General features: G+C 43.1%; 1 protein-coding gene and 1 long non-coding RNA gene across 2 annotated transcripts; both read right to left on the bottom strand.

Moving 5' to 3' along the window:
- Positions 1 to 1,660: 1,660 nt before the first annotated feature.
- LOC133452327 (uncharacterized) lies at positions 1,661 to 2,681 on the bottom strand. Its single transcript, XR_009783247.1, has 3 exons — positions 2,587 to 2,681; positions 2,398 to 2,433; positions 1,661 to 1,763 (listed from the first exon to the last, which is right to left on the bottom strand). It is a non-coding gene; the product is annotated as an uncharacterized LOC133452327 (long non-coding RNA).
- Positions 2,682 to 3,196: 515 nt separating this feature from the next.
- On the bottom strand, positions 3,197 to 5,061 carry LOC133462482 (uncharacterized). Its single transcript, XM_061744151.1, has 6 exons — positions 4,770 to 5,061; positions 4,137 to 4,262; positions 3,978 to 4,010; positions 3,771 to 3,864; positions 3,310 to 3,460; positions 3,197 to 3,262 (listed from the first exon to the last, which is right to left on the bottom strand). The coding sequence occupies exons 1-6, from the start codon at positions 4,789 to 4,791 to the stop codon at positions 3,197 to 3,199; spliced, it is 492 nt and encodes a 163-aa protein (XP_061600135.1). The 5' UTR covers positions 4,792 to 5,061.
- Positions 5,062 to 27,719: the final 22,658 nt, after the last annotated feature.

Consider the following 27,719-nt stretch of genomic DNA (forward strand, 5'->3'; position numbering starts at 1 on the left):
TGCTAATAACAATTTGAAATACATAGCTGACAATACTGCTGTGTAGCTGGCAGTTGTAGCCCTAAGGTTAGGAAGCAGGTATATAGATCAGTTCAGTGTGCAAAATGTTTACCAGCTATCAGCATAAACACACCTGTCAAGGACCTTTCGGACGCATTCCTTCGCGTCCCTTCCTCCCACTCTGGCCAGACGCTGCACCTGTTGGAATATGCATCATAAGTGCTCAGCAATACCTTTTCACTTCAACCCTATTGACTAGACACATTTGCAGATTTCAGGGATTAAAGTTCTCCGTACTGGGTACGGATTTCCGTCCTGGGGATTTTTTGGGGATATTTTTTTATGAGATCAGCGCAAATCCAACCAAAAATATGAACACCGGGGTGTCTGTAGCGCCGCGGTGACTTGTCGAACGGCGCCCACTGCAGTCAATCAGCTGTTGGCTGTGCACACACAGTAAAGTTCTCCTCTGGCTTTAGATGCACGTAACCTGACACCTAATAACTTCAGGCATCAGAATCTTCCGCGGATCTGCGGAATTCCGCGGATTTTGGTCTCAGCAAAAAGTTTCCGCGGAACGGGGGAAAAAAAAAAAAAAAAATCCCCAAACAACGGACTCGAAAACGTGATGCGCCAGGCCAGAAAAGAAAAACATAATATGCAAAAAATAAGCGACGTATCTATCCATTCATTCAGAAATCAAAAATCATTTCCATTTGGGAGCCTATGTGCGGCACTGAATATGCAATGCAGTGTTTGCGTGTGCTTCTCATTGAAATGACTGGAGGCAACACATTGCGGCAGTGAGTGAAGCCTGAATTATGGCTCTGCGTTAAATCGACGCAAAGCCTACGGCTCTACGATCTGGTCACGTTGCGAATGAGCAGAGCCGGCAGGGAAAAAAAGTCAACAGTGCCGCGTGTCCGTGTGTAACCTAAATCTACCATGGCCTCAGTGTTAGGGCTCGGCCAGGTGGGGCTTTATAAATATATGGGCTTTATAAATGTATTAAATATATGAGCGCGGAGTCGGCGTGGCGAGGAGCTGCGCGCGGCGAGGAGCTGGGCGCGCGCCGGCGGACAGTGGAGTCGCGCTGTGAAGCCTGAATTATGGTTCCGCGTTAAATCGACGCGTTACCTACGCCGTAGGCCTCGGCGTAGGTTACGCGGCGACGCGCAACGTACGGTGCGTGTCGCCGCGTACCCTACGCCGTGTGCTCTGCATTGGTGTGACGCAGAACCATAACTCAGCGCTAGACCTCGTCGCATGTCGGTGTGCCGCAATGTAAACACTGCGGAGCTACAAGCCTACGTTGCATTACGAATGTGACGCGCTGTGAGCTTGTATATCTGCATTTTAATTTCAGATGCTTTGTTCAAAGTTATGTAGCGAGTCTGTAGTGCAGTGCCTCGTTTAGAACCCCCTGTCATTATTACATAAAAAGTATCTACTAGCACGGATATTGCCACTGGATTAAAAAATGAACTCTCAGGAATGGATTATAAATTTACGTTTTCAATCGCAACGGGGGGGGGGGGGGGGGTGGTCTGAAAACTTTCCGTCCTGGGATTTTTTTTTGCTTTAATCCCTGAGATTTGCAAAACCCACCATGCGTTCAAAGTTACTGGGGTCCATGAGCTGCACTTCCTCCTCATCAAACTGCTCCATGGTCTCCATCCTGACGATGTGACCGACGTGTGACGCTTGTGGAGAAGCCTTGTCCCGAATCTCAAGGAGCAGTGTTAAAACCTTTTTCTGAAATACTGAAACAATCCCGAGATTACGATTAGAAACAATCGCCAGATTATTGAGATTTGAATAAGACTCAAAAAAGATAATTAAATGTTAACCCATTGATGCCTGGTGCAGGCCATGGAAAAACGAAAAGACTGGTGAAGACGGTCAAGGAGGTGACCCAGTCCTCCTGCCGGCATGCGCGAGGGGGTCTTCACCAGTCTTTTCGTTTTTCCAGTTGTATCGCGGCCATTTTGAGGCTTAGGCATCAATGGGTTAACTACACACAAATGATGTTTCCAGTTGTCAATGGGTTAAAGGAATATTTCACCACTTTTTAATGTTTGTATGATTTCAATATGCCCCACTCAAGATGAAAATAGTAAAATGGATTCATTTGGTGCTCTCTAGTTCCACAGGGAGCTCTCTAAACATGTACCTCAGTGACATCACTAGCATGCATATGAATGGCAGTGATGTCACTGATGTACACATTTAGAGAGCTTCCTGTAGAACTAGAGAGCACCAAGTAAATACATTTTTGTCTGGAGTGGGGCATATTGAAAACATATAGGCAAACATATTCCTTTAAATAACAGAAAGTTTGTGTAAGGAGAGATGAATCAATGGTCAGGGAGGTTCAATCAATAAAACAAGACTTACCCTCCTGAGGCAAGGGGAACGTCCAGGTTTTAACATCTGAAAACGCAGAAATGCGGAGTTAGAAATTGACCATGGACAAACTGAACAGACTTGGGCTACAAACGAGTAATTTTAATCAGACAATCAGGCGTGCATTAGTACAAAATACTTGATTGCACAGCGCTTTTATTAAATTAAAATTAAACTCACCATATCTGGCGTAGCCAGACTTGGACGGGCGCCTGGGAGAGGGAGACCTGGACGGGCGCCTGGGGGAGGAAGACCTGGACCGGCATCTGTGGGAGGAAGACCTGGACCGGCGTCTGTGGGAGGAAGACCTGGACCGGCGTCTGTGGGAGGAAGACCTGGACCGGCGTCTGTGGGAGGGAGACCTGGACCGGCGTCTGTGGGAGGGAGACCTGGACGGGCGTCTGTGGGAGGGAGACCTGGACGGGCGTCTGTGGGAGGGAGACCTGGACGGGCGTCTGTGGGAGGGAGACCTGGACGGGCGTCTGTGGGAGGGAGACCTGGACGGGCGTCTGTGGGAGGGAGACCTGGACGGGCGTCTGTGGGAGGGAGACCTGGACGGGCGTCTTTGGGAGGGAGACCTGGACGGGCGTCTGGTGGAGTGAGACGTGGACGGGTGTCTGGTGGAGTGAGACGTGGACGGGCGTCTGGTGGAGTGAGACGTGGACCGGCGTCTGTGGGAGGGAGACCTGGACGGGCGTCTGTGGGAGACCTGGACGGGCGTCTGTGGGAGGGAGACGTGGACGGGCGTCTGGTGGAGTGAGACGTGGACGGGCGTCTGGGGGAGGGAGACCTAGACCGGCGTCCGGGGGAGGGAGACCTGGACGGGCGTCTGGGGGAGGGAGACGTGGACGGGCGTCTGGTGGAGTGAGACGTGGACGGGCGTCTGGCGGAGTGAGACGTGGCCGAGCTGCTGGAGGGAGTGGGGTTGGGTGACTTGAACGGGCGTCTGGTCGAGGGAGTGCTGGACGGGCGTCTGGCAGAGTGAGACGTGGCCGAGCTGGAGGGAGTGGGGTTGGGAGACCTGGACAGGCGTCTGGTGGAGCGAGACCTGGACCTATAACGACATTACTTTTTCTGAGAGGGATGCATCCATTGTTGGACCAAGTGTCATTGGAGTCACTTAATATTGCATTCAGTGCTCTAAATTAACGCCAAGCGGCCAAATGCTGGTAAAATTCCAGTTTGGCTGGTGTTAAAGAGCAACTTACTAGCCACTTTGACCCATTACTGAATGTGTGTTTGGCTAGTAGGATCTACTAGCCATTTTGACTGGTGATGAAAAAAGTTAATTTAGAGGTCTATCGCAATGTATAGGCAAGTTACTCAACTGTATTAAAAAGGCACAAACATGTCATTAAGCATACCTGGAAACACCCCTTTCTGGATGTTCAGTAATGCCTGAATCACGAAGGGGAGAAACCTTGGCTGGAGGCTCCGGAAAGCTTGACAGGGTTACACCTATTAGCGATACGCAATTATTTACAAATACCCATGCAAAACAGAAACATCGTAAAAAATGTATAATGCTTCATTCCAGAACAATTTTATAAAATCATCATAGATGATAATACCTCTGTTGCTTTCCTCATCGGATTCAGAAGTATCTGTAAATATAACAATGTTAATTACAAGTATAACATTTGAGGGCCACTGTCAGATTAACAATCATCTATATTGTATGAATGCCTGCCTTCCATGCATTGTACGAAAGTTGAGAATGAAATGCATACCATTTTCAAGAAAGTCTGGAATGTGTTTCTTCTTCCGTGGCCTCTTTTTAGCCATTCTCTCGTCGTCTTCCTCTTCATCCTCAGCTAGGCTTGTCAGGTTGTAGATGGCACATTCTCTGCGCTTTGCTACGATTCACAAACCAAAACATCATTAACAATCTGTGAAAAGTCATTCATCTATTCTAGATCCTATTTATTTATTACAGCTAGCTACACACAAGCTTAAAGAAGAACTTCTGCCGATTTCAATATGATGTATTGCTCACGCAACCCATGACTTGTCAGTACCCGGTGATGCTGTATTTTTCGACTCAGCCCTTTGAGATCTGAGCTATTCTTATGGGGGCAGACTTTGTTTACATTAAACCTTTTGAACATAGGCCTAGTCCAAATATCATCCCAAAAGGCATCATTGTTTGCTAGTTGTCTGCTGATGTTGCATAACCTTTTTTTTTTTTTAAGTGTGAATATACTCTGCCCTCATTACAATGACCAGGATCTCAGAAAAGGCTGAAGAAAAAAAAATCTCAGGTACTGACAAGTCCAGGGTAGCGTTAGCATTACAACTGCATGTCGAATTTGGCAGAAGTTAACCTTTATCTCCTTAACAGAACCAGCCACAACCAAACTTACCGGATGTCATCTTTATCTTCATTAAGGGGAAGACGAGCCAGTCCTCCTCTGGCTCCACCCGATCCCTTATAGCCTTCTCGGTTTTAGTCACACTATAACTGGAAGGCCACCGAACAATTTTTTCCCCTTCCCATCAACCCAGTTCTGTGGGACCACGCCTTCCTCCTCTCTGTCACCCTCCTTCCACACAGCCCTCACATACATGACTGGAAAGGGCAGAACACATTTGCAGTTAGATTATCATCCAAATTCACAGAGTAGTACATGAACAGTGGTTCTCAAAATTATTTGAATTAACCCATTGACACCTGATGCAGGCCATGGAAAAACAAAAAGATTGGCGAAGGGAGAGGACGGGGTCGCCTCCTTGACTGTCTTCAGTCTTTTCGTTTTTCCATTTGAACGGCAGCCATTTTAAGGTTCAGGCATCAATGGGTTTAAAAAACCCAAACAAAGAATCCAAATGGACTCTTGGACACATTGAGAAACACAGCAGGACATACTAGGGCTGGGCGATATGGCAAAAAAAGTGATCACGATTTTTTTTCCCATATTGAATGATCTCGATTTTTAATCACGATTTTTTAAATCAGAAGATCCCCCCCTCCCTTCTGGAATAAAATAGAAAGAAACCAGAGATTAGTTTTTTTTTTTATTAACAAATAAAGCAAATAGCATGTTTTAACAAGAATCCAGAATGCTACCAGTGGTACCCACCGAAAAAACTAGGGATGCACCGAAATGAAAATTTGAGGCCAAAACTGAAGCGGAATAAAATTTAAAGACTTGGCTGAATACCGAGTACCGAATAGCCTACGGAATGCGGTTGTTCACAGTTTTTCATTTATTTTGCCATTTTTTTCACAATTGCATAGATAAAATTGCAATGACATTATTAACAACAAAAACAGTAAACTAATATGAGTTGAGCCACTGTCAAGCAGCTGGCGATGCTGTTGCTTAAATTGACCAAAAGGTGGCTCTCTAACATCACTGTTTGTTTACTGTGCGTGACTCTGACGCTGGTTAGTAATTAAGGAGTCAAAATTCACTCGCCACTTACGGGACTCAGTAGCCAGCAGAAACGGCAGTTTTATTACATTTATTAACTGTAGTACCGCTATTATGAGAGGTTATTTCTCACAGTATTAGCCTAAAGGGACTTAAGGCTGATTTATGGTCCCGCGTTACACCAACGCAGAGCCTACGGCGTCATCTGGTGAGCTCTGCTTGTTGCCTCCGCGTTCCGACACAATCACTCCGCTGAGCGCGCGCACGCACGCACGCACGCGCGACGCGCGCACAAACACACCCATGTCGGGGCCGCGGAGTTTCTGAAGTCGGCGGTGATGAGTAATTTGTGGTACAAGCAGAGCGAATCACAACTGTAATGAGTGCGGTTCGAATACACAATACATCCATCACACCCTCCTCCTGTACGCTCGGAAGAAGTTGTCCGGCGAAATAAATAAATAAATAACCGCAAACCGTGAGTCCCGGTCGGCTCGAAGCTAAGCTAACGCTAGCCTGCGGTTGTTGTCTTGTAGTTTTATTCTCTCTGGTCACGCTTGCTCCCACCAGTGCAGGGGAGGCAGATGTGACTAGTTTACTGCCTATGGTCATGCAACTTGCCGCGGCAATTAATGCAGACAGGGCGGTGCCAGGAAAGCGGGTTGTGATTGGTTGTCGTGCACTTTTCTGCAGCATGTTTTGCACGTGATCGAGAAAGTAGACCCACAGCTGATCACCGTGATCGAACTTAATTTGATCGCGATCACAAATCGAGATCGTATAATCGCCCAGCCCTAGGACATACCAAAAACACAAATTGTAATGTTGGATGATTAGAATGTTAGATGACTACTCAAATGAATCTAATAAGGAGTTAACAGGACCACAATTGACTACATTGGAGGGTTTTAGGACAAAACAATAGAGTTGGCAGATGTGCGTGCAGAAAACGGATGAGGGCGAAGCCAGTTAAGGAAACAGGTGAGGGAAGAACAGTGGTTTATAGTTATGGTGAAATGAAGGGAATTGAATGCAGGTAGTCATCGAGAAACGGGTGGAAAAAACGGAAAAGGTGATCTCTATTAGATTCTAGATAACAGAATAAAAAGATTAACCTTCAATAATAATGCTCCAGGGAGTGACGGAGGGGCATGAGGACAAATCCACCAGCTTCTCGGGGTAGGCAGGCCACCTTCCGGTACAGGTCCCGCTCGAGCAACTGTGCATGTCTCATTCTGACCTGACCTGTCTGACGTTTCCTGTGCACACTATATCAAGCAAACCAGAGCTGCATGGTTGGCTAAAAAATGGTGACGTGTGACGCTGGTGCAGGATTTCGCATTCAAAAGAACCATCTGCATTTTGCTGTCGAATGAAGGCAAATCGCTGATCTTTCAAAAGAAAACAGTCTTTCGTTTTGATGGAAGCAAATTTTCTAGGCTTTGTAGTGCTCATGTTCACGCCCGAGTGTTCCAGTTCCGCCAGACGCCTCGTCACCTGTTCCAGAGGACTTTTTCCACTCCTGACATGCTTCTTGATTTTCTGGAGGTAATTTTCAAAGGGGAAACATGACACCTCATTTCAGGAGCACTGGAAGTGACGGACATCTTCGTGGAGATGCGTTAATCCATGTACATTGTACACTGGGAATGTTTCACCATAGAGCTGAGCACTGGTCCTGACAAAGTGCTGGAGCAGGTCTTGGGCATACTGAAGATAACGCTGGCGGATCCTGTCATCTGACTCCAGCAGTATCGACATGGCCACAGTGAAAGACACGAAATGTTGGTACAGTTCCAGGGACAACACGTTTTTCAGCACGACAGGTCCAGTGTAGAGCAAAAACTGCCTTAGTTCAGTTGCTTTCCATCTGTCAAGCTCGTGTAAAGCTCGGGGCTGTCGGGCAAAATCGCTGGGCATCTTGCCCCTCAGAGCAACCAGTTTCTCAGAAATTGTTTCTTTTTGTCTTGCTGATAACCGGCAGATTTTCGGGCCCCGTGTCAAGTACACCAACATCCGTCTCACCACACCCAAGCAGACCATGTGCATGTAGTCCAAGACGAAAGAGGTAACGCAAGGCACTCCGGCAGTAATGAAGGGGCTGCGTCCTTGCTGATGGTTCTTAAAATATTCCCCTTTTGAGAAACCATCATCTGTACGGGAAGTGCTTTCATCACCAGTGAAAACTATTCTTCCATCAACGCGGATACCCCTGGTGATGCATCTTTCACAGCTCTCATATGAAGTGTGACCCTTGATGCATTTCAGAAATGCCCTGGCTGGCGCATCACAGATCAAAGAGTCAATGGTGACAGAGTAAGTGTGGCCTTCAAAAGTTATACCATCTTGTTTGAGGTGAGCATACTCTGTCAGGAAGTCTCGGAGGTACTCCTCAGGAGGGCTAGGTTTCTTTGTGCCACTGAAAATGGCAACAATGAATGGATCAAATTTGCCACATTTCCCCAGTATCGGCCAGCACTGCACTCCACTACTTTTTAAATAGTGGTACACCATCAATGTTTACACTGAGGTGCACATCCTGCCGCTCCAGATGTCTCAGGCAACTACGGATGCCCTTCTCCAGTCCGTAATACTTATACTGGCCTCCACATTTTGGTTCTGTCGAACTAGTCTGTGGTGTACCGAGGAGTGTTCGGCAATCCAATGGCAATAGGTGGCCTTGCTTCCTTAATATTGGCAATAACCCATTGATTGCTCTGTGTGTCAATTTGTGTTCCAGTGCCCACTGTCTTAGTTCTTCCTCAAAGCTGCTCGTCACTTCAGGGTCAGCAAATATTGATTCCGATTCAGAGTCAGTGCAGTCAAAATCAGTCTCAAAGTCGATGCGGTCTGGTGTCCCAGGTGCACTAACACTGTCACTGTCGCCGTCACCAGATACACTAGCAGGCCTTGGATTCTCGCTAGCACTATCCTGATCGCTACTGTCTGAACGTCTGAGAAGTTGCTCTAGGTTTCTTTTTAGTTTTTGCCATTTTTGCACTCTGTGAGTCATCTGCAAATGTAGACATGCACAAATTAGCTTCTTCATGTAACCCCTAAAGAAAAAAAAGACGGGGCATTAGTCGTACCTACCTCGGCTGTGTTTGTGTTTGTCTGAAGTTCAATCGACCTGAAAGAAAGGCAAAGAATAGTTTTAGAAAGTTTCCTTGTAAAAGTGTCAAAGTAGAAATGCTCGTCACATGCGCGCACACCTGCCCGCATGTGTGAAGACACACAGACCAGGGCAGACCCCCAGCCACCCAGGCCTGAGGGACCCCCATGGGCAGAGCACCCCCCTGAGGAAACACTGGAGCTAAAAACTAAAAGAAAGTAAAAAATGCCTAAAAGGTGTAAAATTTTAGAGAAATCTATATTGAGCCAGGAACACACACACACACACACACACACACACACACACACACACACACTGGCCTTTGTGAACTAGGACGACATTTTTTTCAAACCAGTTTTTTGCAACGTTAGACAGACACCCCTTTCCACTTGTGCTACGAAGATGTAATAAACATTAAAAAATCCTACACAAGCTCTACAACATACATCCCACTTCACATTTTGAATAAACACAATAGAACTCAAAATACAACAACCTGAAATTATGCTGTATTAGGAGGACATAAATTAATGAGTTGCTTAGCTCCACCCATGACAAAAAAGGTAATTGTCAGGGCTGACTCGATTTGTGAGGACCATGGTTATACAACACACAAACATGTCATTTAGGTGAATTAAATGGTCAAACATGAATAAATGGGACACTGTTAAACACACATGAAAGGATTTCATTACAGCGCCCTCACTGAAGTATTGATACAAAATGTTTGCCATTACTAGCCTATTACAGCCTAGTCCAGTCTATTAGAGCTTAGTCCAGCCCATTACACTGGTCCTTATGCAGCCTAGTCGAGCCTAGTCAAGCCCTGTCTAGCCTATTCAGCATAGTCAAGCCCATTACAAGTTTCCAGTATGTTGAATTGAAATCCTCTGGTGACAAAAAACACCCATACAATTAAATTATTGCACTACATCACAAAATTGTCCAATGGTAATTTATGAATGAGTTCAATTTGTGGCAGCCTCTTTTGGTAAGGAGTGATGATATACTACAAATTATTTGAGCTATACAAAACAAATATCACCCAAAGAACTCAAAATGAAACACCCTAACATGCTGCATTAGGGAGATAACAGATAATTAGTTGCTTAGCTCCAACTAAGACAAATGGTAATTGCCATGTTGAGAAAGGATCACACATTTATATTTCAAGTTCTTTTTTTTATTATTACATTAGCAGCATTTGGCACATGTGGCCCATCAGAACTTGTCTTACCAGTGTGGAAAATTTACTCAACATAAGTAATGTTACTTATTACACATTACTCTTTTAAAATAGTATGTACCAAAAGTAACTTGCTACTGATTACTTTAACAAGCTCACAACAAGATGTAAAGTAAAGACAAAATGCTGCATCCAAAAAGGTCTCCATTTGGAACGATGAAAACATAAATGACACAAACAGCACTTTGACAGAACATGTCCTGGATATAATCAAATAGATGAGGGATCCTGTTCCCCATTGCTCCCCCACAAATCAAGCACTACCAGTTACTGGTACCAATAGCATCCAGTGAGGACAGCAATCTGAAACCAACCCAGTTCGCTCACCATTGCTCTCCAGATGCAAACTTAGAACTATAACCAAATTATAACGATAAATAAATAAAACTATAAAGATAAATAAACAACTTCCAATAAAACTACACGCAGTTTACTGTCCTCCCATCTCTGCTGCCCTAATGTCTGTCCACAGCATGTCCCACAGTCATGTGAGACAGCTGAGAGACAGAGAGAGACAGAGAGAGACAGAGAGAGACAGAGAGAGACAGAGAGAGGGGTGTCAAAATAGATGTGGTTTCCATTAGGATCACCACACGCATGCTTGTCCCCCTCATGCACACCAAACTGAACGTAAAACATGATGTAAAGTAAAGAAAAATGCTGCTTCCAAAAACCTATTTGGAACAATGAACATAAATTACCAAATAGGTGAGGGATCTTGTTCCCCATTGCTCCTCCACAAATCAAGCACTGCTCCCCCAGTTCAAGACATTTCCCTTTGTTTCTTGAGAGTGACACCGCGATTTCTTACAAAATCGCGAATATTTTGCTCAGAACGATCAGCCAGAGCAGGATGCTCTGCGATCTTGCACTGTTTGCATTCTCTCTGAGTGGCCAGTTGTCCTTTCTCGATGTGTCTTTCAAAGTGTTTGAAGATGGCGCCAACCTCCTTTGGAGACCACTGGCGTTTTGCGGCCCTCCTTGCATTTTCCAAAGAGACTAAAAAAAAAAAGATTGAAAACAGATATCAATAAAAACCCAAACTAGTTTAACACCTCTAATACTGGTATTGAAACATTTAGGATAAAATCTGAATTTATTTAGTTAAAAGTAAACATAAGTAGGTGCACAATGCACACACAGTAGAGCTACATGATACAGACACATCAATATGCATTGTAAATTGATCATTTCAATAGGGGGTGTAACAATATAGTAACTGCATCTATATCGTAATAAATCACATTGTTTGGCTTTGTATAGTATAATTTACAAATCGGTATAGAATCGTTTTGCAATAAAAATAATCGATTTTATGGAAACTAGTATTTGTGCCTCCTATTTAGCAATGTTAAGATGCAAACTAAAAGCAAACATTCAGCTACTCCTGGTCTATCAATAAATGTATGTACACCGTGTTCATGTCAAGGTGCGGGTTTGTCCATCTGTGTTTGGAATATAATGTCAATGTATTTGCCAGAGAATCAGTGTTTATATATATCCATAATACAACTGTCCCTTATAACTGCACTATTGACACGTTTCACACAGATGTAATTTGCAAAATAGTTACTATATCGATTTCAAATCATTGACTCTTATCGTTTTCACCATGAATTAACCAATATCGTCCATGTATCGTATCGTCAACCATGTATCGTATCGCTGTTAAATGTATCATTACACCCCTACTTTTTAAATAGATCAATACTTAAGAAAGAAGAGGAGAGCAGAGGATAGAGTAGCAAAGAGGGGAGAAAGTAGATTGTTCCTCATATTTAGATAGGGATTAAGCAAGAATTACCTGGCCATGCTTAAGAAAGTGACCTAGTGGTTGGGATATGTACATGGTTTAATAATTACCAGATTGTTCAGTCTTTTTACTGCTGGGCTCTTTGTCCTTCTTGCCTGCAGTTCTTCTTGGTGCTGCAAAAGAAAAGAAATCGTGACTTACAGTAAGCATCTGAATAATCTTTTCATGGGCATATGGTTATTCCCACCCCTAACGGATACACACACCATACATACACAGCACATTTCCAAACACACACATTTTATATATATATATATATATATATATATATATATATATATATATATATATATATATATAAACCAACTCCATAAAAGGACACGGAGACACAATGCTTCCCATATATGGAAAAGGACACAGGCAATACTCTCCATATATGGATATAACCCATATATGGTTACAGCTGCTTCCCCTGCTGTTACTGTATTTGCACAATGAGACTAGGAGGTGAGGCGACAAGACTAGAGGTGAAGCCAAACTTCTAGTTGATATACATTAGGATGTTCCTCAGCATTGAGGACTAACCTTTGGAGGACAGTACAATGGCGGCTGGTGCAGATGTGGCTGGCACAGTGGCGGCTGGCACAGTGGCACAGGCTGGTGTGGAGGTGGATGGCGTGGAGATGGATGGCACAGTGGCGGCTGGTGTGGAGGTGGATGGCGTGGAGATGGATGGCACAGTGGCGGCTGGCGCGGAGGTGGATGGCGTGGAGATGGATGGCACAGTGGCGGCTGGCGCGGAGGTGGTTGGTGCGGAGGTGGCTGACCCAGTGGCGGCTGGTGCGGAGGTGGCTGTTGCGGAGGGGGCTGACTCAGTGGCGGCTGGTACGAAGGTTGCTGGAGGTTCCTCAAGCCTGGCTCTTTTCTTTCCTCCAGAACCTGTAATAAAGTTCATTATAGTTCCTTAGAAACCTATACATACTGAATTGGAGAGACGTAGAATTATTACAGAGAAACTTATGTTGTCATAAATAAACTTAAGTAGGAGCACATAGAGGTAAATGATACATATACATCAATAGGAGTTGTAAATTTATACTTTTTAAATATACTTAGAGAGAAGAGTAGATTGTTCCTCAGGTAATATTCAGATAGGGCTTAAGAATTACCTGGACACAGCCATGCTTAAGAAAGTGACTTAGTGGTTGAGATATGTACACAGTGTAATACTTACCAGATTGTGAATGAACAGTCTTTTTGCTGCTGTGCCCTTTGTCCTTCCTGACTGCATTTACTCTCAGTCCTGCAAAAGAAAATAAATCATGACTTGCACATCTTTATAATATATCCTGGGCATCCGATGATTCCCACCCACAAGATACATTGATATACAGTACAGTAGGATGTTCCACAGCATTGAGGACTAACCTGAGGACAGTACAGAGATGGCTGGAGGTTCCTCAACAGGTTGCCTGGCTATTTCCATTCCTGTAGAACCTCTCATAAAGTTAATCACTTATACATACATACTGAAGAGGACAGAAGTAGGAGTATTACAGAGCAATTTATGTGCCTTAAAATAAACTTAAGGCACACAGAGGTACATAATACATATACATTAAGATGCACTTTAAGCAGAGCAGAAAGTAGAATAGAGAGGAAAGCAGAATCATCAGTATACATTGTGGTGGAAAATATTGGACTCTTTACCAGTCTGTCGATATGAGGGTGGAACGTCTTCTTCAACTGCAGTCTCTTCACCTTCCTCGACCCCACCATCTTCATCTTCGTCAACATCACTCAACTCAAGATGACCTAAAAAAAAAATGCACAACAGTACCTTAATACATTGAAAGACATTTTATGCCCAATTTTGCTACACCAAAATTTTGCTAGATATCATATTCAACAAAATAAAGTTGTATACCTTCAATGTCAATATCCTCAAGCGTTTTGCCCTCAACACTTGAGAGAGAGCCTTTCTCCATGGCAATCAATAACTTCGATATTTTGGCTAGCTGGGTTGTTGCCTCCGGAAGCCTGTAGTATTCTCTATGGACGCGAATGTTATGTCCAAGGAAGTCCGCAACTTGGTCTAACTCGTGATTCTTCAGGTTAAGGACTTGTGACAATGTTGCAACATGTTTGCGCAGCTGGGTGGACCTGAGGTATTGAGGGTTCGTTGCTCCACAGTCGTTGGCATGAATTCTTAAACAATCTGGGCCTCTGTAAGGTGTCAGACAATGGGGTCTTGCAAAGAGGAAAGTGTTTTTTTCGGGGACGCCACAGTCTTTTCTTTTACTTATAAGTAGCATCAACGCATTAACCATGTCCGGTGATAGTAACACAGCAACCTTTCGTCCTCTTTTGCCTCTGAGTTCCACACGACTGAAGTGGTTACACAGTTGGAGTTCAAACTTTGAGAGTCCAACAGCAACATCTTGATGTAATGCACTCGAGTCCCTTTCAAGAAAGCCTTTGAGTTCCATTTTGGACACTTCTCCGCCCCGTCTCCGGTTAAACAGTATTATGTTGGCCAGAGTTGCTCTGCACAGTTGACCATAGGATTTCTCTGATGCTCTGTTTTCCAAGTCTTTAGATGCTTCCGCTGCAGTCTTCTCAAGATGTTTGTGAAGCTTTTGGACATCTTCAGTGAAGGGCAGAGTGGAAGGCTTGTTAAAGAGCCGCTCATTCAAGTTAGCTCGCGCTCGGTGGGACACCACTTCACACCACTTTGTGTTATACAAGGTTTTGAAAGCCTGTGTAGACTTAATCAGCTCACCGTCTTCAGCTATTAATGCTCTGCAGTGTATTATTTCACTTATCTTCACTAATGACTGGCCTAATTTAAGGGAAAGGCTTGGAATTTTGTAGCTTTGCGTCTCATCATCAAATCCCGACACCAACTTGACGGCCTGAATAACCTTATGAAAATTAGCCGGTTTTACAGCATCTTCAAGACTGTGTATTGCGAAGTCTTTCCGCAGGGACAGCAAAAGTCTTCCAATTTCTCTAAGTTTCTGTCGAATATAGTCAAACTTGTTGACGTCATGTCCGTGTTTGTTAAAGAAAGACTGCGCAAGCTGCAGAATACAAAAGTCATTGCGCACCGTAGCAGTTATGTCATCATCCTTCATGCTGGCCAGCAGCTTCCAAACTCCTGGTGAGATCTGTTGACACGAGGCTGACTGAGACATAGAGGCCAAGGACAAGATCCTTGATCTTCCAGTCTTCGGATAATCATCATCAGGTTTTGAAGCACATTTCCGATTGTGTCGCCACAGATCCCTTCTGAGATATAATGCCCCACAGTACAGGCAAGACACATAATCTTTTGGATTATATTTTTTCTTGGCGGTGCGTCGAACTTTTAACATCCCAGACCCACTTGCTAACACCTCTTGGTTATGGATGCGGTTTCCCTTGCTGCGTAGCTTGATAAGCCCTTCCATGCGCTCTTTGGACTTCTTTGGTAGACTTAAAACTCGAGCAACATCCACTTCTGTCTTCTCGTGTATTTTTAAGTGACGTGTAAATTTGGTCTGCATTTTGCCACAGATATAGCAGTACGTTTTATTCCTGAGAGAGGAGGATGCGTTGTTGGATGCGTCTTGGCTATCTGCTTCATCACTACCTTTAACTCTGTCTTCTACATCAATACCAGCATCACCATCACCATCTTCAGCCTGAAATCCATCACTATCACCATCTTCAGCCTGAACTCCTGACAGTTCAAGTTGATTTGGGCTGTCTGCAACTTCAGGAAATCGTTCCCTCTCTTCTATGTGGCCATCTTGGTAGTGCTTTCTCTTTTTTGATGACGACTTGCTGCTGGAAACCTCCTCATTCTGTATTTCCACATGTTGAATCACACTTCCGGGCTCTGGTCCGTCTTCCCATGAGTCATCAGAATCCAGCAAATATTCCTCTCCTGATGATGCCACCTCACTTTCTTCTTCAGAAGCCTGATAATAATAATAATAATGGTTGCTATTGTGCATACTTGGGAAGGAATATTGCTGAGAATAATTCCATGAAAACACTTACCACTGGAGTGATGCTCTTGATGTGTTATAACAGCTTTTGTGCCAGGCCTGGAAGCAAACTAGGAAGAAACAAACAGAAAAACTGGCTGAAGATGGTGATTCTGACATGTTTGTTAAGGTAGTGATGAAGCTGAATGCCAAGACACATCCAACACATTATCCTCTCTCAGAAATAAAACACACTGCTATATTTGTGGCAAAATGCAGACCAAATTTACACGTCACTCAAAAAAGAAAAGAAAATAAAGACAGAAGTGGATGTTGCTCGAGTTTTAAGTCTACCATAGCCTTATCAAGCTACGCAGCAAGGGAAACCACATCCACATTGTCCACAACCAAGAGGTTTTAGCAAGTGAATCTGGGATGTGGAAAGTTTATAATCCAAAAAGATTATGTGCCTTGTATTATTATATCTCATAAGGGATCTGCAGTGACACACTCAGAAATGTGCTTCAAAACCTAAGGTCTGTCCAAAGACTGGAAGAACAAGGATCTCGTCCTTGGTTGCTATGTCTGAGTCAGCCAAAGGAGTTTGGAAGGATGATGAACTAACTGCTATGGTGCGCAATGACTTCAGTATTCTGCAGCTTGCTCAGTCTTTCTTTAACAAACATGGGCATGATGTCAACAAGTTTGACTATATTCGACAGAAACTCCGAAATTGGAAAACTTTTGCTGTCCCTGCAGAAAGACTTAGCAATACACACTCTTGGGGATGCTGTAAAACCGGCTCATTTTCATGAGGTTATTCAGGCCGTCAAGTTGGTGTCGGGATTTGATGAAAAGACACAAAGCTACAAAATTCACGCCCCCCCCCCCCCCCCCCCACCCCACACACACACCAAAAACTAGCAAAAAAACAAGAACTCACCTTTGCACCTCTCACCAGTCCATTTAATTGGAGCAAAGGGTCCTTGACACCTGGCACATTTCTCAAGACTTGGTAATTCTTCAGAGACCACGTCATGTTCACAGTCCTAAAGAGAGAGTGCGAGAGCGCAATAGTATTAACATATGTCACAATCAATGAGACTTCACACTTCAAAAGAAAGAACTCAAAGTCCTTCTAATACATTTACCTGACAAATTGAGTATTACACAGGCCCTGTGTATCTAGACACACATGTATTAGAAGTATAATGTAAAATTTATATTCAGACAGTAAATATAGATCAATTTACCCGTTCAGTGTTGTCCTCTATGTCCTGAATGTCCACACCGGCAGGCTGGCCACCGGGAATCTGAAAGGTGAAAGGACAATCACTTAAGATTTCACAGTTCAAATACAGAGCCTAAAGTCCTTCTAATCCATTTACCTGACAAATGGAGTATTACACAGGACATGTTGTCTAGACACCTCTTGTTATTACTTTGACATTATTCTTCTAAACACAAACAGAACATTGAGATCAATTTACCTGTTCAGTGTCGTCCTCCATGTCCTGAATGTCCACACCGGCAGGCTGGCCATCAGGAATCTGAAAGGTGAAAGGACAATCACTTAAAACTTCACGCTTAAATTACAGAGTCTTAAGTCCTTCTAATCAGTGTACCTGACAAATAGAGTATTACACAGGACCTGTGTATCTAGACATGCATGTATTCTAAGTATAATGTAAAAGTTATATTAAAACAGTAAATGGAGATCAATTTACCTGTTCAGTGTCGTCTTTTACATCCACACCAGAAGGCTGGCCAACAAAGATCTAAAGAAAAAAGGACAATCACTTAGAGTTCACACTAAAGCTCAACGTCCATATAATCAGTGTACCTGAAAAAAAAAAAAGATTACACAGGACATGTTGGGTAAACCAGGGGTTTCCAAAAGGTACCCCTTGGGGGTAAGAATGTTTTCCAGGTACCCCTTACCCTCGCAACACCAATATTTGACACCAGTCAAGGACCCCAAGATTGACACTCATTAGCCTGCAGAACCCCCATTAGAAAATATATGCCAAGGACCCCCAAAAGAGAAGATTTTAACGGCTCTAACAGTGATTTTCAATCATTTTCATTTCAAAAAACCCAGTTTGACACACATTTGGTTATGGAATCCCTGTTTAATGGCATTTCTATCCCTGGGACCCACAATTTATATTGTCAATTCAATGTTATTTTGACTCTCAGAGTTACAGAACCATAAGGTCCATTCGGTTCCTAATCATCGTTTAGCTGGGTACCCCCTGGAACTCTGTCAGGTACCCCTAGGGGTCCCCAGACCCCACTTTGGGAACCACTGGTCTAGACACCTCTTGTTATTACTTTGACATTATTCTTCTAAACACAAACAGAACATTGAGATCAATTTACCTGTTCAGTGTCGTCCTCGATGTCCTGAATGTCCACACCGGCAGGCTGGCCATCAGGAATCTGAAAGGTGAAAGGACAATCACTTAAAACTTCACGCTTAAATTACAGAGTCTTAAGTCCTTCTAATCGGTGTACCTGACAAATAGAGTATTACACAGGACCTGTGTATCTAGACATGCATGTATTCTAAGTATAATGTAAAAGTTATATTAAAACAGTAAATGGAGATCAATTTACCTGTTCAGTGTCGTCTTTTACATCCACACCAGAAGGCTGGCTAACAAAGATCTAAAGAAAAAAGGACAATCACTTAGAGTTCACACTAAAGCTCAACGTCCATATAATCCGTGTACCTGAAAAAAAAAAGATTACACAGGACATGTTGGGTAAACCAGGGGTTTCCAAAAGGTACCCCTTGGGGGTAAGAATGTTTTCCAGGTACCCCTTACCCTCGCAACACCAATATTTGACACCAGTCAAGGACCCCAAGATTGACACTCATTAGCCTGCAGACCCCCATTAGAAAATATATGCCAAGGACCCCCAAAAGAGAAGATTTTAACGGCTCTAACAGTGATTTTCAATCATTTTCATTTCAAAAACCCCAGTTTGACACGCATTTGGTTATGGAATCCCTGTTTAATGGCATTTCTATCCCTGGGACCCACAATTTATATTGTCAATTCAATGTTATTTTGACTCTCAGAGTTACAGAATCATAAGGTCCATTTGGTTCCTAATCATCGTTTAGCTGGGTACCCCCTGGAACTCTGTCAGGTACCCCTAGGGGTCCCCAGACCCCACTTTGGGAACCACTGGTCTAGACACCTCTTGTTATTACTTTGACATTATTCTTCTAAACACAAACAGAACATCGAGATCAATTTACCTGTTCAGTGTCGTCCTCGATGTCCTGAATGTCCACACCGGCAGGCTGGCCATCAGGAATCTGAAAGGTGAAAGGACAATCACTTAAAACTTCACGCTTAAATTACAGAGTCTTAAGTCCCTCTAATCGGTGTACCTGACAAATAGAGTATTACACAGGACCTGTGTATCTAGACATGCATGTATTCTAAGTATAATGTAAAAGTTATATTAAAACAGTAAATGGAGATCAATTTACCTGTTCAGTGTTGTCCTCTATGTCCTGAATGTCCACACCGGCAGGCTGGCCACCGGGAATCTGAAAGGTGAAAGGACAATCACTTAAGATTTCACACTTCAAATACAGAGCCTAAAGTCCTTCTAATCCGTTTAGTATTACACAGGACATGTTGTCTAGACACCTCTTGTTATAACTTACTTTGACATTATTCTTCTAAATACAAACAGAACATCGAGATCAAATTACTCGCAGGCTGGCCAGGCAGCCCTTCAGATATCTAAAAGGGAAGGTAGGCTAAATATAACTTAAATAACTTATACATTATTCTTCTATAAACAAAATGACAGTGTGTGCCACTATTGGCTACTTGAAAGTCAGGTTCCATTTCTAAATACCTTGCTTCTCCATGGCCAGTCAGAATCACCATAATTGTACATGATTTCTTCTCCTGGATGGATGTCCCTGAGCGCAAACAAACATAGATGGGGACTGCCATCCACTTTTATCATCTTCATTTTGCAGTTTGGGTTGATGTGGTCATCATTAATTAGTCTCCCTAGTGAACCATCGTCCCTGGCAGCATCAACACTGAAATTTCAAGAATAAAATTACAATCATAATTATTAAGGTACAGGATCAAGTACTAGTAGTGTTAGCATGTTTCAAAAATATTCATCTTCCTTCCTTCCTTTTTTTTTTTTTTTTTTTTTAGGAAAGACACCTAAGTTATTTACTCACCACAACTGTTGTCCATTAAAATGGAAGTCAAACATGAAGACCTTTAGTGCATCATGATACAATCTCACTCTGTTTTCTCGTTCCTTTTTTTTTAGGATTTCCCCTCTGTACTCAATAAGGAAGTCCCCTTTTTGAAATTCTCTGCAGCTGAACACACCACGACCTAAAAGAACACAAGATGAGCCAGGAAAAGTGATGAGTGATTTAACAGTCAGAATATAGGGATGGATCTAACAGTTAACAGCATATAAAAAAAGGAAAAAAAATGGGCTAACATTGCCTGGTTTCCAATAAAGTGTTTGTCAGTCTCTTTAAGTCAGCGCTCCCCAACCTTGCAGCGCAGATAGGTTTAATATTTTCACAGAACGGTCAGGGTTATTCTGCTGTGACTTTAATTCATAACACCGGCAGAGTTGTTGGGCCCTATTTTGAGCCTCTTAAAATCAGTGTTAAGTGCGAAGTGCTACCAAAATAGCAGATCTACAAGCTCATATGGCGCCACTCGGTGGTGCCATAATTGGTTACGCATTTGTCGGGCTTAGGGCAGGGCCGGGCTTGTTTTTTTATTATTTTGGTTATAGAGGGCAAGAACAATGTTTTAAGCCACATTTGTCAAACAAAACTATTGGGGAGATGTATATTTATCTGTCTGGAGCCTGTAGGAGAAATACCACACAGATCTACAAGCTCACAATACATTTTTCACCATGCAGCAATGCCTGGAAATAGAGTTACTCATTCTTTTTGTGCGGCCCGGTACCAAATGACCCACGGACTGGTACTCATTTCCAAGACTTTTCAAGCGTCCCACATATTGAGACCATGTCCCACATTGTGACTGGCATCTATGTTCAAATGCCCATAATAGTTGTATTTCTGTAGTAAAACTCTCTTACGGTCTCTTTTCCCTGCTAAATGTGTTTTAAGTCTGTTAAAATAACACAATAAATATTCCCCTATAAGCTAAAAGCAGGGGTGGGCTACTTTGAATGAAGGGGGCCACTATAGTTCCACACTGCATGTACTGTCGTATCAAAAATAGCCGATCTACAAGCTCGAATTGCGTCGCACCACGTCACATTTTGAGCTTGTAGATCAGCTATTTTTGCTATATTTGAATTTCCCCACTTGTCCCACACATACAATACTGTTCATTACTACAATAATGAACAGTTTGGATCTGGTCACCCTACTTACATTACAGAAACAAGTTTTCACATAAAAATCCTTTAGCAACTCACCTTTGAGTGAATTTATATATTTGGCCTCAAATCCAATCTTGTCTTTGCCCGAGGCGGCAAAATACGCAGCATCTTGCTTGGGATTTCTTCTCGCTCTTTGTGGCCTTGGTGCCGCCATCTCCTGCAAAGACCAAATGTTAAAAACTTAGGGGATAAATAGTCTTTTAGTCTTCTGAAATTGTTTCGTCTTGTATAGTCAACTAAATAGTATTCAGTATTTGGTCTTATTCTTAGGGTTTGTTTAGGAAGGCGGCGTGTGATAAAATACCAAATATATACTGAATCAAGCAACAGCCGATTCAGCCGATCTGAGTCAACCAACAGCCGATCTAAATGCTCAGAATGCCTCACAACACTTCTCAACGTGAGGTGTTGTGAGCATGTAGATCTGCTATTTTCACAACAGAACCGTGTTATGCCACATGTAATGTCTCAACTCTTAGTTGTCCACTACAACCCCAACACAATAAATGGAGCCTTTGCCTCATCATAATACCTCACCCCTGTGACCCGACTACGGATAAGCGGTTGAAGATGGATCTTTGTATAATATCTCACAGACACCAGCAACTGAGCAACAATGGTGTCAGTGGACTGGACTCATCCATTCCTAGTAAAATTAATAGTTAAATTATTACAAAATGCATTGCTGCATTTTGTATTCCATCATAAAGAAGCTGTTTGGACTAAATCACCAGCCAGTAACAGTGGGCTACATTGGTTGCAGTGGAATCTGACATTGGGATTTGCTTTATTTAAGCTGTCACTCGCTCTTTTTCTTTGCCTTGAAACATGGTATCCACTGTCCATCAGTTCATTCTTTTATATTTCTACATCAGAGAATGACTTGTGCTTACCCAGAACACACGGCACTTTTTGAACACTGAGCTTTGATTCATTTTCCCATACTTCATTGAGCCTCCGATTTTCACTGTCAAAACTTCCTCTTACTAGCCTACTATTGAACTGTAACATGCCAATTGTGAGTCATTTATACTACTGATGACAGCTGCAGATACTGTACCGCGGGACAGCAACCCGCGCAGCTTGAACGTCTTTCTGATTGTGTGCTAAAGCTAGCCATGGCCCAGTATTACCAGTGAGATTCTCTCACTGACTGCCCTGCCAGGCACTACTCCGCTGCGCTGCAGCAAACAATCCAGTGCCGTGCGGGGGTTTACAACTCTCCGAAAATGAACAAAACCACGTAACTTGTCGCCAAAACAAATCCTTCTATACCTTGGTAAAAGTCTATTCTCGAACATGGGAAGCGTCTCAGGTTCACAGCGTCTCTCTAAAATGCAATTTGCCATTTTAATAAAGCAATGTACCGGGGAAAGTCATTTTTCTACAACGGCACATAGGGGGTTGTACATGCTTCAATCTGGTTGGATTAATGTTATTGAATGATTAAAATAGTGCATCTAGAGAGACGCTGGGGGCCTGATACCAGTGGCGTGCACAGACAATTTGAGGGGCAGGTGCTCAAGTGAAACAAAAGGGCACCTTGTGTGGCGCGTGCGGAACCACCAGCTGCAGCGAGCTGCCTCTTAGTATGAGATAGTATTTAATACAGACACATCTTAACTGACTAAACCAGTGGTCTAGAGACCACCAGTGATCCTTAAGGGGGTTCCAGGTGGTCCCCAGCTAAATGATGAGTCATGGAGACTTGATAACCAAATGGATCAGACCATTATTAATCTTTAACTGTTACAAATAAAAACAAATATTATACTCAAGTCTCAATAGCATTACTTTAGTAGTTATACTCCCTGCACTCTGCAGCATTACTTAATTGACACAACTAGACAATGTAGAATTATTTTGTATCATCCAGTGTTGTTTTCGTCGAATAAAACTAAGACGAAAAGTGTTCGTCGACTACCTTTTTTCACTGGAGAAAACTAAATGGAAACTAAATGAAAACCAAGCTGTGATGACAAAAACTAAGACTAAATATACTGACGATTTCGTCAACAAATAAAAACTAGACTAAAATGTTAGGAAGGGACGAGAGATCCAGTATAAATAGAAACAAGTAATTTTACTCTTTGTGTCATGCTGAAAATAGCTGATCTACAAGCCCACAACGCGTCGCGTTGTGGGCTTGTAGATCAGCTATTTTCAGCAAGTGTAAAATCAGTCATTACAACAGTATCAAGGCCTACAAAATACATTTTAGTCGACTAAATCTACGGTTGATTTAGTCGACTAAAATGTGATGACATTTAGTCGACTAAAACTAGACTAACACTAACACATTCCAGATGACTAAAATGTGACTAAGACTAAATGAAAACTATTCAGAAGACTATGACTAAAACTAAAATTTGCTGCCAAAAACAACACTGGTATCATCAATAGTACAGCATGGAATTGTACACACACGTTTATTTTTCAATCTGAGGTGTTCTGTCTGTTGCTCAAATGTTGAATAATGGTTGTGGACCTTGATGATAAAATGGTTGAAAACCACTAGGATAAATAATGTATTCATCTACAGTATTGCAACAAACAAGTGCCGTACAATACAACATATTTAACTCAAATATTTGTTTCTGGGGGTCCCTGGAACAACATATTTTCAGATGGGGGTGGACAGCCAATTACATGTACCTTTTGGGGTCCTTGATACAATAGTTTGAGGACCACTGGATAAAAACATAGCCAAGTTTTTCAGAAAACTGTTATGATTTAGAAGACATTTATTTACTGATTTAGAACAGTGTCCACTCTTCTGGTTTAAATTCATATTTACATACTACTAGCCTAAGCAACAAAATCAACCTGCTTACAGCTTATTTAACATACCATGTTAGCCTCTAGAGTAGCTGCAATAAACAAGGAATTGGCGAGAGGGAGATGTGTAGCCTATCGTGTTAGTTTGGCACAGTGACACAGAGAGACAGACAGGCAGGTACCCTGCACCGTCTTACACTACAGGGGCAGCATGTGTTCCATGCGTTTTATTTATCGTTACCTGGCTGGTTGTTGTGGTCGCGAGTACAACCGTCACTTTTTTGGACCTGGTCCGTCATCCGCGAGAAGGAAGAAGTCAGTTGAACTGACTCCACTCGAACATGAAATGATTATTCATTTACGCGACGCGACGGTATGATGAAGGCAGAACTAGAAGCCTTTCTGCTGTGTGGAGCATTGCACGCAGCGCGCGTTCACGTTCATTGAAAGAGAGTGCACCGTAGACTGCACAGCAGAGCACGTGTGTGGTGGATGATGTGACGAGTCTAACAGTATCCACACAACATACATTTTATAAATAAATATTTTAGAAGCTCTTAATCCAGAATTGATTGAAATCACCATTGGCCACATATACACACGTACAAATAATACAAAACAAGAACAAAGTGTACAACTTTGTACACTTTCCAAAAGGGCACAGGGCCATGGGGGGTGTCAATCTGTGCACGGCTGCACGCCACTGCCTGATACGCTTCCCAGCTTCGAGAATTAACGTTTACCAAGGTCTAGATTAAGGATTTGTTTCGTTGGGTAGTTACGTGGTTTTGTTTATTTTCGGGGAATTGTAAACGCTCGCATGGCACTGGAACGTTTGGTACAGAGCAGCGGAGTTGTGCCTGGCAGGCCGTCAGTGAGAAAATCTCGCTGTAAACACTGGACCAGGGCTAATTCAGAGCGAGAATTCAACTTTTCTCCCCTCAAACATAGACTTATTTTCTATAATTTGTCCAGGGTCCACAGAGGTGTGCCAGTTGATGAACACTGGCCTACACTAAAATAAGTATGTTTGCCTGTCTGTCTGGCTGGCTGGCTGGCTGGCTGGCCGACTGGCCGACTAACTATTAAATCTGCTGATAGTCATTTTAATCACTTCAAATAACATCCCCATCAAAAACAAAATACAATTTAAAATACAGCTGTATGTGAAATTGGCCTCTAACCTCATTTCTCCAGTCGAGTTTCTCACCTTCAGTAGCCACGCTGCCTTCCACTCTGGAACTCACGGAACTTCTACAGAGAGTGAGTGAGTGCATGGGGGATGGGTGGCTAGCACAGCACACTGAGCACAGGTGCTCTAAATAATAACTGATTAGCTGAGCGGCCTGAAGTGAAGCTTCAGCACAAACTGTGGAACTGGAACAAAAAAAACCAAACATCTTTACCTTGCAATGCTGTACTGTGCCAGGATGACAACAAATCTTTAAAAAAATATTATTTATTTCACTGTAAATTGGACAAATGGTGAATAATTAGTTTAATTTGTTGTAGACTATATCTTGGTAAGAGGAGTGCTATTATTATATGTTTTATATATATATATATATATATATATATATATATATATATATATATATATATATATATATATATATATATATATATATATATCCTCTTACCAAGATATAGTCTACAACAAATTGAACTAATTATTCACCATTTGTCCAATTTACAGTGAATATTTCGATAAAGTTTTTTTTTAACTGATTCTTGTAGCTTGGGGTCACCTCTTAAGGATTCAAGAGAGTGCCCAGTGATGTCCCATGGGGATTTTTTTGTCATTAACCCCTTAATGCCTGAAACATAAAAAAACGCCCTAAATACAGTTGTATGGTATTTCATGCAAAATGCATGATTCTAAATGCTTGATCTAAATGTGTATGGTGACTATGGGTGCCTTGGCAGGTTTGGATGGAGTGTGCTATGCTACAGTAGAGTGTAAGCGTAACACTGTAATAGTTCAGGTGACCAGATCTTTGCGTGGGACAGTCCCTCATTTCCATGACTTTTCAAGCGTCCCACATATTGAGATCCTGTCCCACATTGTGACTGATCAGTGTTCAAATGCCTCTAAGTTAGTTAATAAATACATCGCATGGATGCAGCTGGGACGTATCCTCAGTGATGTATCCTGAGGTCACCGGGGTTTCGGGCCTTCCGACATCATACTCCTCACTCAGGCGGCCCAGCCGGGGTTGATCAAGTCCCGACTTACGTCCCAGTAGCTACCCTCAATCAGTCCCATTAGGGAAAGACCCAAGGCCACACAATCCATCGCTCCAGAACTACTCTGCTGGCACTGGGAGGTGGTGACTGGCGCATGGAAGGACTAGGCTCTGTGGTTTGACTCCTGACCGGACCCCTCCTACGTCTCACCAGGTCCACTCCTGCTCTCACCAGGTGGGCCATGGGACCTGTGCGTTGCGCCAGTGTCCCAGCACCAGGCATTGCATTCAGAAGCGGTGGACTATAATGGCCCTCCTAAAGGCCTCATAAAGGGTTTGTGGGCTTCCTCCTCACGGAGGACACAGGCTGGGGCGCTAACCCATACTGCTCACCCGGGGTGCCGTCTACATTCCGGCTGTCACCCGTCTCTCCGGTGGTCACCAATCTATACCTGGTTGTCACGTAGTCTATTCCTATTAGTCACTATAAATAGAAAATAATAAGTTAATAAATACATCGCATGGATGCAGCTGGGACGTATCCTCAGTGATGTATCCTGAGGTCACCGGGGTTTCGGGCCTTCCGACATCATACCCCTCACTCAGGCGGCCCAGCCGGGGTTGATCAAGTCCCGACTTACGTCCCAGTAGCTACCCTCAATCAGTCCCATTAGGGAAAATAGGTATAGTCCCCTAATAGTCTGTCATTGTCTCTTTTTCCTGTTAGATGTGTTTTTAAGTCTGTTAAAATAACATGAGAAATATTCCCCAATAGGCTTAAGCAGGGGTGGGCAACTTTGAAGATGGAGAGGGCCACTATATTTCAACACTCACTCCAGGAGGCCACATTGCATGTACTGCTGTATCAAAAATAGCCGATATACAAACTCAAAACATGCCACACCGCGACGCGTTTTGAGCTTGTTGATCGGCCATTTTTGCTATATTTTAATTTCCCCACTTGCAATACTTCTGTCCCTCAAATAAACAGATTGGATCTGCTCACCTTACTATTAGTGTAAGAAGCTAAGGATTTTGTGTATGTACAGTAAATGCGGGTGGGTGTTGTGCTACAGGCCTATCTTGAGCATTCTACACTAAAACATTGACAGGATATGCATTTTGGATTATTCGGGCAGGTAGGTTGGGCTCAGTGACCTATTACATCCATCTTTTTTCCATCCAAAGTTCTCTGGGTCCCATGCTGGTGGAAGATTCGACATTTCGCCACAAAGCTGCTTGAAAGTGGGCCCTCTAAACTCAATGAATGATTCCTTTGTTGGTGGTAGCGCAGCAGGGTTTGGAGCAGATGCATGTCCTTTCCCATTATTTTTCTGTTTGACATGTTGCTGCTCACATGTATGCCAACAGTCTGAGATGAAGGAAGTGGCTTGTTCGATGCTGGAATGGTGCGTCCATGTTTCCTATAACCGACTTTCAGGCCTTTTCCCAAACCA

Source organism: Cololabis saira, chromosome 1 (assembly GCF_033807715.1).
Source record: "Cololabis saira isolate AMF1-May2022 chromosome 1, fColSai1.1, whole genome shotgun sequence".
In the NCBI taxonomy this organism is placed as follows: Eukaryota; Metazoa; Chordata; class Actinopteri; order Beloniformes; family Belonidae; genus Cololabis; species Cololabis saira.